The following is an 11,675-nucleotide window of genomic DNA, read 5'->3' on the forward strand; positions in this document are numbered from 1 at the left end:
TTTCGAACGTTCCAATTTCAATTTTTCAACTTTGAACGCGTATTACATCAATAAGGATAAGAGCACAGGAATGTATCTATACTTTAGCAGATATTTGGAAAATTGCTCACTGCTACTAATATTCAGTTTGGAAAACGCTGCTGTATATAGATATGTTGAAAAGGAAGGTCATCGTTATGCAACACTTTATACGAATAATCAGTCAGCACGGTATATAAAGTTATATAAGTTATGTATTTGTTTGTTTCTGTCAGATCACATTCCTTCTATCATTAAAATTATACATCCAAATGATCTAGCAATTGAATAATGTTGTTTTATATGTTTTACCAATAAAATATTCGATGTTAATGGAATCTGAGTGAATTAATTGAAAGTTTTATGTAGTTTGTTTTTTTTTTTTAGATATATTTCATTAGTGGTAGAAGATGAATGTACCAGATAGTGATAGTGAGGATGAATTGCCTCCAGGCTGGGAGGAGAGGGTTACAATGGATGGTAGTGTTTTTTATGCAAACCATTTGACAAAGTTAACGCAATGGACACACCCACGGACAGGCAAGAAGAAGCTGGTGAGTGGAGAGCTTCCTTACGGATGGGAGAGGTGTGTGGACAAGAATACGGGTAAAGTGATCTATGTTGATCATGATAATAAAAGAACCACATACACAGATCCAAGATTGGCATTTGCTGTTGAGGAGAAAGATCATGCAAATGATTACAGGCAGAGATTCGATGCCAGTAGTACAGCTTTACAAGTAACACATTTATATGTGCTTTGTATATAAATATAATTATTGTATGAATTTAAGGTTTTACATGGAAGGGATCTGACGAATAAGGTGGCATTAATAACTGGTGCCAATAGTGGAATTGGTTTTGAAACTGCTAGAGCACTTGCGAAGCATGGATGTACAGTGATTTTTGCATGCAGGAATATGCTGTCGGCTCAGGAATGCGTTTACAAGATCGTAGCGGAGAAAGGGTCGGCTCGTTGCGAAATTGTCCATTTGGATTTAAAGTCTTTGGAGTCGGTCAAGGAATGCGTGAAAGATGTGAAGAATAACTTCAAGAAAATCGATATGGTTATCTTGAATGCTGGCGTCTGCGGAATACCGTACAGCAAAACCGGAGACGGTTTCGAAACCACATTCCAAGTCAACTACCTGGGACACTTCTATTTAGCGCTGCTTCTTCGTCCTTTGGTTCCAGTTGGCGGTAGATTCGTCGTCGTATCTTCTGAATCGCACAGATTCGCTGATTTAACTACTGAGACTATATCACCGGGAACGTTGTCCGTCGAATCGAAAAATTATTGGGGAATGTTGGTCTACAATAACTCGAAACTGTGCAACGTCCTGTTTGCTCGTCTCTTCGCGAAGAAACTTCAGGACTCTGGTATATCCGTGTTCAGTCTGCATCCGGGAAACATGGTTTATTCCAAATTGTGTAACTCGTGGTGGTTCTACAAATTGATATTCTATATCTCAAGACCATTCACCAAATCCTTGCTGCAAGCTGCAAGTACTTCAGTATTTTGTGCCACAGCTCAAGAGCTTAATGGAACGACCGGAGTTTACTTCAATAATTGCTACAGGTGTCAAGAGAGTTCAGCGGCTCAAGATGATGAACTTGCTGAAAACCTATGGGATATCAGCTGCGACATGGTGCGACAAGTTTTGGGTCCAGACGCTGAGGCCTTATCTACACCAGAGTCCCCATTGTGATATCACACATTTATAATCAATGTTTTTATTGTATTTATAATTATTATTTAATAAAAGTTCAAAACAATTTACTTTTCTTATAGCCCAACAAAATTGGGACAATTGACGACGAAGTAGTACGGTAGATTTTTTAAAATTATTTGTAACACCGTAGTTCAGTGGTCTTGTCCGGTCTATGAAATAATTTTATACAACTTTTGAGGAGAGACGTAAACATAGATATATGGACTGAGCTTATGTGTGCGACTGCTATTGAATCCAGTAAAATTCATATAAACAATACTGTGCAATTTCAAATGTTCGGTAAAATTAACATTGATACTGGATATCGTCTTAACATAAAGAAACATAATGAATTTGTAGACAAAAATAGACACACTTTATCGAGTTTCATAGACTGCATACAATTTTGTGGTGTACATGAACCGCTGTTAAGAGGACATGAAGAAATCACAAAATTGATCACGAAATGTAGTACAAAGTTTATCCTAATGTCCATTACGTTCAGTGTTCACAGATGAATTTAATTTTTATGAATTTAATTTTTAAAAAAAGTCTGTACATCAAATAAGAACATTTTTTTTCTATCTTAAGTAACTTTGGAGTGTTCTTCACATCCTCTCCAAAACGAAATGTTCGAAAAAGCAGTGTTTTTACATTTTATTGATTTATTGTAGAAATTTATAATAATAAAAGACACTGTCGGGATTTCGATATAGTCGGGATTTCGAACGACGGAGCGCGTTCAAAGTTAAAAATTGAAATTAGAACGTTCGAAAAAGCAGTGTTTTCATATTTCATTGATTTACTCGAAAACTATAATAGATAGAATGAATCCAATATATACATATGAAAGCTAAATGTTTGGGGAATCCAGCAAGAATTCATATATTACTGTGGATTTATCCGCTTGGTTGTAATTCGATTTCAAATTTCAAAAAATGCAGTGTTTTCACATTTCATTGATTTTCTCGAAAACTATTCTAGATAGAATGAATCCAAAAGAGGCATATGAAAGCTGAATGTTTGAGGAATGTAGCAAGTATTGATATATTACTGTGGTTTTATCCGTTTGGCTGTAATCCGCTTTCAAAGTTGAAAAAATGCTCGAAAAAGCAGTGTTTTCACATTACATTGATTTTCTCGAAAACTATAATACATAGAATGAATCCAAAAGATGTATATGAAAGCTGAATGTTTGAGGAATGTAGCAAGTATTGATATATTACTGTGGTTTTATCCGTTTGGCTGTAATTCGCTTTCAAAGTTGAAAAAATGCTCGAAAAAGCAGTGTTTTCACATTTCATTGATTTTCTCGAAAACTATAATACGTAGAATGAATCCAAAAGATGCATATGAAAGCTGAATGTTTGGGGAATCCAGCAAGAATCCATATATTACTGTGGATTTATCCGCTTGGTTGTAATTCGATTTCAAATTTCAAAAAATGCTCGAAAAAGCAGTGTTTTCACACTTCATTGATTTTCTCGAAAACTATAATACGTAGAATGAATCCAAAAAAGGCATATGAAAGCTGAATGTTTGGGGAATCCAGCAAGTATTGATTTATTACTGTGGTTTTATCCGTTTGGCTGTAATTTGTAATTTCCAATTAATAAAAGCAGTGGCTGACGAAATTGCGTAAGATACACAAACCAAGTGAAGTGTGGAGAGGAAAAGCAGAAAAAGTACATTGTACATTACTGTACATATGGTTGCATACATCGAAATGGTATAAAAATGTGGTCGATGTGCATAATGTTGGTAGCGCCGGAACGGTTGACGTCTGTCATCAGCAGCAGCGTTTTATAACTTGTCCAAACTTGTCCATCCCTTTTTGGTGAACAGTTGCGTGTGTTCGGAATGGTCAGTCCTCAGTGCAAGGAAATCGGCGACAATAACAGTGATTGACAAAGAATTCAACTGATTTTTAATCAGAGGTCCTTACAAATTTTCAAGATTCCGCCGAAAAATCCACGCCAACCCGACGGGTGGCTACCAAAGGTAAGACGACTTACGACGACTCCATGGTCATTTCTATTTCTATTTTTTTCTTTATTTTTTCGATTTGTGTGTCAATTTGTACTGACAATTTTTATTAGTTTTATTAGTCTTGACGCATTACGATTCTCGTACAATGAGAAAGATAGAGTGTGTATTGGCAAGCTGCAATGATCTGTAAATCATGTGGACATCAAGTGATATTCACTATGCATAAGCCAGGTGAATGTGATTGGGTGGAAAGGACAAATCGTTTCAACTACACCCGTTATGAGATTTTTTTATTTGAAAATAGTTTCAGTGTTCAGTTGTATTCCATGGGCATATAATTTGGTATTATGCAGACTGTCATCACTGGAACTATGTAATGGCAGCCACTAAATAAGTCAATGTTACATTGTCTATGTGAATTATAGTTATCAGCTGTTTGTTGAGCTATTTTTTTTTATAGTCAGTCCATTGAGATTTATTAAGCGAATACGAATATTATTGCCTAGCTGATAACGTTTTTCGTTATCAGCATTCAGCTAATGCATGACCTCTAAAACTGTGAAAGTGGGGATACATAGCTGTTGCTATCTATAGTTTTTTTTTTTCCGTAATTATGTTTTTTTCTTTGTCATTAATTAAGAATTTCGTTACATACGTATTTGAGTCAATCAAGAAAACGTTCAAAATTAAATGACTAAATATTGATATTATAACAATGACAGGTACCGACGTGCTATTTCCTAATTTGTATATGGTGTGAACTTGTGGTAAATCATGTGATAAACGAAGAATATGTTTCATCCATCTCTTAATCATTATTGATTTTGTATATTAGATTGTCATTTTCACTGAATCTGGATACATTTATGTTGCGTAACATCGTATCGATCATATGTTTTGTTGCTTACTTTTCGTTCCGTTTCCTGGAATAATATTGAAATTTAATGATTTAATTTTGGAATGCAAATTGCGGAAAGTAAAGCTAGGTTTTCATTGATCCACTTCGCATGCTTTTATTTGTGCCATTATATCACGAGCCTTCATTTCAGGTGTATTGAACGTGAAAATTGAATGGAAAATATTGCTCGTATGGCCAAAATGGATAAAAGAAACGAACGTAAAAGCGAAAAGTCATCCGCGAAGGAAGATGTCAAGAAACCGTTTAATAAGAGGCTCGCGCTGAAGAAGAAGTTCAGCAACAAGTACAAGGTCGAAAAGTATCAGGAGCAGCGCAAGAAGCACATGCTGAGGAAGTATAAAAACGAACTGAAGAACGAGAAACCTGGTTTCGATGTGTCGAAAATTTACGAGGCTGCTGAAGCGGAAGATGGTGATGAAATGGCTCAGAAGCCGGAAACTGATAGAAAGCGGGGTGGTAAGATGGGCAGGTTTGTGAAGAGAAGTGCGGAGGATAAGGAGAAAGCTCAGGAGGAGTTCGAAAAGAGGAAGGCGGAGAAGGAAGAGGCGAGGAAAGAGGCTATGGAGAAGAGGAAGGAGACCTTTAAAAAGTTGAATAAGCGAACGAGGAAAGGTCAGCCATCGATGACCGGTCGTTTAGAAGTGATGTACGAGAAGATTGTGGGAATGACATCGCAGCAGCGATCTAGTTGAACGTACTTTTAACATCATCGAATGTGCGTGTACCTGTCGTTGTTTGAGAGTATATTTTGTTACATTTAACGAACGTTTTTCATGCAATAAATTTATCTAAAATCATGTTTTACACACCTGTACCATTTACTTTAAGCCTAAAGGATAAACGTGTTTAGTGGTCTCCGACTTTAAATAATTTGCACACGATCTATGCAAACGCGCGATGATTAAAAATGAATTATAACAAATATTCTTATAACTTTGCAATGGTTGAAAGTATTTTTTTTTTTAATTTACTGTTCAGCATTCCAGACTACTAAATATTTAAAATACCAAATTCGAAAATTTGAGCGTTCTTCACCTTGAGTCAAATTTCACTGCCACTTACATAAACCCACATCTGCCTATTATAATTCATGTAATTCACAGAAATTGTTCTATTATTACTAACTAACACTAACCAAATGCGTCACTCGATAATTTACTAATTAATTCCAGATTTTGTTTACACAAACTGTTGATGCATGTATGTATGTATGTAACATCCGACATTTAACCAATCAGCATTTGACCACTGCGTTTATAGTGCTTATGTCATTGAAAAGAAACAATCGCAAGCTTCGATAGGAAATTGCGTCATTATTGGTTTAATTTGAATTTGTAAAGAACCAATCGCGAAGCTGCAACGTTTTCATTGGAAACGAATTTGTTTCACGGGTGGCTCCTCGATTCAAGGACATTCGAGTAAAACCACCATACATTTGCGCAGATAGTGTAAAAATTAATTTAGAACTTTTCTAGTTTATACTTTTCTAGATAATATAGAATTAGTTAAGATGATCTGGGAATCGGGATTAGCCATGATCCTAAAGCATTTAACAATAGGATAAGAAAAATTTAAAACATCTTTGGCCTTGGGAGTTAGCCTTTGACTTCGCTCGTTAATAAAATAATCCAATAAACAATTTGCTAACATTGCTCTTGATACGTTTTAATCCGAATGCGTCTCGGAATCTTTTTCGAACAGTTTTATAAATTTAAGCAAAAATTTTTTTCTTTGTTAAGATTTTCGTCTCGTATTTAGACTGTGATGTTTTCTTGTGAATTATTAGATTACACATATTTCAGACAGAAGAAATGCACCAAAATTGATAAATATTATTGGTAAATAGTAATATTTAAATACAAACTCATGAGTCCTCGTATTGATTGATATTAAGCTGTGAAATAATTTGTTCTTTATATCTGATTGTGTTAATAATTACCATCGTCGTGGTCTGGGTTATTGTAATGTAGTTATCAAATCGAGACCAAATGAGTCGTAAACATATTTTTCCAGTCTCGAGTCGTCGAGAAAGTGAAAACAATGAAATTTTGAAGCGAGATGTGAATGAAGAGACGAAGCAGCGAAACGATACGAAAATCTGTTTATACCGGAAACGTTCGGTGCAATTGACTTTAACCAGATTTTTGCTGTCCGTCAGTTCCATAAACATATTTACTTAATATCATTATCTGACAATGGGAGTGAGTGAAAGAACGAATTCTTTTTGAATAAAGCGATTAAAGAAGAAGCGTGTGCGCGCATTATCATTATATCTTTGTGGATAGTGTAAATAGGCTTTTATATTAATAATTAAGTTCATTTATCAGCGATGGAACGAATGCTTATATCATGTGTCCCGTGTACATATTGACACTCTTCGAGGCACTTGTACAATATACTGTAAAAATCGTGTCTGACACAAATTTTATCGGAGCAGCTACTACTGCTACTGGCGGCACTACTCTCTATCCATCTATTGCTTGCACTGTTTTCTTTCTCATTCTCTGATTGTCTGCGAGTAATAATTCGAGCGTTACTACCGTTCCAAAACAATCCTGTTCATTGACTGTACTCGCCTGGATCTATCTTATCAATTGGGTTGAAGAGCGCTTTCTGATAAGATATCCCGGTGGGGATGGCCGCTATAAAAGCAACTCGATGGCGTGGACAACCTCTCAGAAGTTCACTGCATAGTGTTCAATCTAGTTCGAAGTGTTGGCGCCTGTTCGTGCGCGGTTCTCGCCAACCATCCCTCATAAAAACCAGCCGGTCATTTTCTTCTTTCTCACCGTATTTTTTAATATCCGTTATTTATTTACAAAACCTCCGTCCATTCGCGGCTTCACGAAACTAACATTTCGTATTAAATCTCAATCTTCTCTCATTTGCTAACCAGACCGGCTGGTTAGTTTCGAACTACTCAAATCATTTTGTGAATGTGCGCATGCAATAAAAGAGAAGACCCTACTTCTCTTCATTTGAAGGTAATTCTATTATAAATCTCTTTAATTCCTCAATTAATTAATTAAATTGAGTAATTCATTTTGTTAATATCAATTTCTTGTCTTCCCTCCAAATAGACATTTCAAAACAATGCACATTATTAATATCTTTAAAACAACAGTTTAAAATTGATAAAATCTGACGCACTTTTTAAGAAAAACTTATCAGAGTTATTATAAAATATAATATATAAAATAAAATATAAATATTTCACAATAATGCCTCACATTGAACAAAGACGTTGACTCTTCTATCATATCTTCAAAGTCAAACAACAGTTTGAAATTGATAAAATTCAAAGTAATTAAGCCAATGTTTTCCTCAAATATTAGATACAACTGTTAAAGTCCAAACTAATTAAATAACGTACATATGCATTCTTTTTGGCTTACGAATCATCAGCTTCAATAGATCATTAGAATCGTGCAGTACGTAGAGTTTCGATCTGCTCTTCGAACCTCCTCTTTTTTTTTTATTTTATACATGAATTTGTTTACGATTCAATTTCGCAGCTGTGCAATCACGCAATATTCCTGGACGGCTAGCTAGAGCTTTCCTTGGCAGTATTTTAGTAGTTACGCAGTTCGCTGTGGAAAAACAAAGGAAAAATATATTTTCCACACTGATGGAAGTATGCGTAAATTTGAAAATGTTACAAACGAAAATATGTCACAAAATATAAGCTGATAATTAAATAAATTGACATTTAATGCGAGAAAAACGAAAATTTAATGTCTGTTTAATGATTTACTGTTTCTATTTACAAGGTTGGAAACCACTAATGATCAGACAGACGACCCTTTTTAACTACGATAAACTTTCATTATTTGGTATATGATCGTTTAAGTATTAAATAGAAATTATAAATAAATTCTTGTTATTTTACAAATGATCATTTATTATTATATATAAATCTTCACTGAACAAAACGTTTGCGTCCCCATAAGGCCGTCTTTCATTCAGTGTCTGGACTTGTCTGAACTTGTTTCCAATGCACGGCACGTGTAAGAAAATGCTTATGAAAATGCATTCGCAAATAATGTTTTGTTCTTAGATATTTCTAACTCCACTTCACCATGGATCATTTATTATGTTCGAAATGTTAGTAAACATTTTGTGCTTGCATATTTTTTGTATGTTTGTACTTGTTGGTTTTGTATATCCATTTTCAAAACATAAGTTAATTATGCATTTTTTAAGTGAATACTAATTTCTTTTTTGTTTGTTTCTAGGGTTGTGCTGTAGCAAGAGTTACACCGGCTTCTTGCAGCGAACATTTTCCTTGCAACTGGAGACTCTATTTAAACGCAGAACCTCCCTGGCTGCGCTAGCTCTGACCAGGTTTTAATTTCACCCGCTCACACACACAACCTGGACCATTCTGAGCACCTGCTGCCTCGTAAGAACGGACATTCTTTTCAGACCAAGAACCATCTCTAACTAATGTTATTTTTTTGTTTTGCAGCTTGCTTATTACGATTTGAGATTTTTGCTATTTTTAACGTTTCCCTCATATAAAAAAAAACCCATTTTTACAAAATAAAATGAAGATCACGAAGTTAGACGAACGCGTTCACGTTTTGGACAGCAACACCGACGCTCTGTCCATACTCCAGGACATCGTCGAGTCCGGCGTCCAAGAGGAGGCCTTCTACATTTGCGATGTGGGCGACATCGTCAGGAAGCACAAGATCTTCAAAGCGGCTATGCCCAGGGTTGAACCTCACTATGGTAAGTTTTGTTATTCATGTATTTTGCGTTTGTATTTATGCTTCAGTGTTCTCAGCTGTGAAATGTAACGACAGTCATACGGTTCTGGAAACGCTGGCCGCTCTTGGAACCGGCTTCGATTGCGCCTCGAAGACCGAAATCAACAAGGTCTTGACTCTGGGTGTGAACCCCTCCAGAATCATCTTCGCCAATCCGGCAAAGCCAATGAGCCACATCCGACATGCCGCCGCCACCGGTGTCCGCTTGATGACCTTCGATAACGAATCTGAACTGTTCAAGATCAAAGACATTTTTCCTGACGCCAAGTGAGTACATGATCCCATCTTTTGCTAACGGTTTTACAAACAATTTTCTCTTAGAATGGTGATTCGCATTCGTTGCGACGCCACGATCGCTCAGTGCCAGCTGGGTATGAAGTTCGGATGCGATCCAGTGTCTGAGGCTCCGCAGCTCCTAGACCTGGCGCGCTCCTTGGGCATCGACGTCGTCGGCGTCAGCTTCCACGTGGGTTCCGGATGCGGCGAACCGGCTGTCTTCCGCAGGGCCATCGCTGCTTCGCGCGACATCTTCGACTATGCTGAGACATTGGGATTCAATTTCAACTTGCTTGATTTAGGAGGTGGATATCCTGGTGGAACTGGATCATCCATCGACAAGGTAAATATTACACTGTTAACTTTAATTAATCGTACAGTTTGCAAAGTAAACAATAATATTATATAACTTAAATTAAAGTGTTTTGACAACAATATGATTAAAGCAAATCATCTACACATCTACTACTTATCAAGTCTGTACAAGTATTTGAATGTGCTAGTAGTAATAGAATTAAATGTTGTTGTGTATTTTCAGATCGCCGATATAATAAACAGGGCATTGGAAGATTACTTCCCAGATCCTGCTGTGAATGTGATCGCCGAGCCGGGCCGTTTTTACGTGGCATCTGCTTACACCCTGGCTTGCAACATCCATTCGATCAGAACCGTGAATGTCAGCGATCCGGTCACCGGCAATCCGAACAAGCACATCATGTATTACATCAACGACGGCGTGTACGGAAGCTTCAATTGTTTGCTGTACGATCATCAGCACGTCGTACCAATCCCACTGAAGGTAGATTAACGAACTTAACACAAGCGACTCAATTGAATTGAATTCTGAACCGTTTGCAGATTAACGCGGGAGCAAAGTACTACCGCAGCAGCGTGTGGGGACCGACGTGCGATGGGCTGGATCAAGTGGTCGAGAACCACATGTTGCCCGAGATGAAGATCGGCGATTGGTTGATCTTCGAGGACATGGGCGCGTACACTTTGCCGGTCGCGAGTCCCTTCAACGGATTCCCCATTCCCAAAGTGCACGTCGTCGCCGACCAAAACATTTGGTATTTACATCAGGACTAAGCCCGCGTTTCAATCAATGCTAATGCTTTAACATTTTTTATAATTGCAGGATGCTTCTAAAGGATATGTTTCCGTTGTCCGAGAACCATTTCGTCATTGGCAACACCAAGGCCAATCTCAGAGTCGGCTTGGACACTCCGGATGGTTGGACCATGCCATCGTTGCCGATCACAATTCCGATCTGCAACGGCGGAAAGATTATCGAGGAGCACATCTTGGACTACGTTCAAATTGGCAGTCTCAACTGATGAAGTCGTCTTCATTGTTTTGTTTTAATAATTGTTTAATTATTATTTTTTTTTTTGGGGTAACGAGAATCAATCAATTTAATTTACGTGTCGAAATGAAAAGAAGAGAGGTTTTACATTTTTTTGGGGAAACAAAAGAAAGGTTTTTTTTTTGTTTGTAGTTTAGGAAACGAGTTGGCCGGTCCCGTTGTCAAGACGGCGTCGGACAAGATTTAATTGTTTTATTAATTAGTTATTAAGGGAGACAATACGTCTTTAAGTTGAAAATAGCAAGAATATCTGGTTCTGTCATTGAAATTCAAACACACTCGACTCGCCCCTCGCAACTTGGGGGGTGTTTCGTTCCTGTTTCGATGACGCATGAATTTATTCGTATGAGCAAGGGGGCAGCTTCAGCTAATAAACACACTTTTTTGTTTGTTAGTAAGTTCTTTCGCCCGTTCCGTGCACATCGCATACTGGAACATCCCGCAAACGAACTTACTAACCAACAAAATGTATTTAGCTTGTATTTAATTAGAGGAAATATATATATATTGTAAAAGATGTGGCGTTGGTCTTTGTATTTCGCTTGTTTCTTGGAGGTTTGACGGTTGTTGCACGAACACATCGCTAACAAATTCGAGCTTATCGAATCCCTTAACGTCCTTCT

The 11,675-nt window shown here is 37.0% G+C and overlaps 3 protein-coding genes across 4 annotated transcripts; all 3 read left to right on the forward strand.

Annotated features, from left to right (window-relative positions):
• Positions 1-255: 255 nt before the first annotated feature.
• LOC108564522 (WW domain-containing oxidoreductase) lies at positions 256-1,738 on the forward strand. Its single transcript, XM_017923589.1, has 3 exons — positions 256-346; positions 406-758; positions 813-1,738. The coding sequence occupies exons 2-3, from the start codon at positions 429-431 to the stop codon at positions 1,725-1,727; spliced, it is 1,245 nt and encodes a 414-aa protein (XP_017779078.1). The 5' UTR covers positions 256-346; positions 406-428; the 3' UTR covers positions 1,728-1,738.
• Positions 1,739-3,492: 1,754 nt separating this feature from the next.
• LOC108564521 (ornithine decarboxylase-like) lies at positions 3,493-11,087 on the forward strand. Of its 2 annotated transcripts, none has more exons than XM_017923587.1 (8): positions 3,493-3,731; positions 8,874-9,040; positions 9,107-9,372; positions 9,428-9,677; positions 9,732-10,029; positions 10,225-10,485; positions 10,545-10,756; positions 10,825-11,087. In XM_017923587.1, the coding sequence occupies exons 3-8, from the start codon at positions 9,186-9,188 to the stop codon at positions 11,021-11,023; spliced, it is 1,407 nt and encodes a 468-aa protein (XP_017779076.1). In that variant the 5' UTR covers positions 3,493-3,731; positions 8,874-9,040; positions 9,107-9,185; the 3' UTR covers positions 11,024-11,087. The 2 variants fall into 2 exon arrangements, with proteins under 2 accessions (XP_017779076.1, XP_017779077.1); XM_017923588.1 differs by lacking the exon at positions 3,493-3,731 and adding an exon at positions 7,310-7,622.
• LOC108564520 (thyroid transcription factor 1-associated protein 26-like) lies at positions 4,818-5,330 on the forward strand. The gene has a single exon (XM_017923586.1). The coding sequence runs from the start codon at positions 4,818-4,820 to the stop codon at positions 5,328-5,330; it is 513 nt and encodes a 170-aa protein (XP_017779075.1).
• Positions 11,088-11,675: the final 588 nt, after the last annotated feature.

This window comes from Nicrophorus vespilloides, unplaced genomic scaffold (genome assembly GCF_001412225.1).
Source record: "Nicrophorus vespilloides isolate i.1.1-1 unplaced genomic scaffold, Nicve_v1.0, whole genome shotgun sequence".
Classification (NCBI taxonomy): Eukaryota; Metazoa; Arthropoda; class Insecta; order Coleoptera; family Silphidae; genus Nicrophorus; species Nicrophorus vespilloides.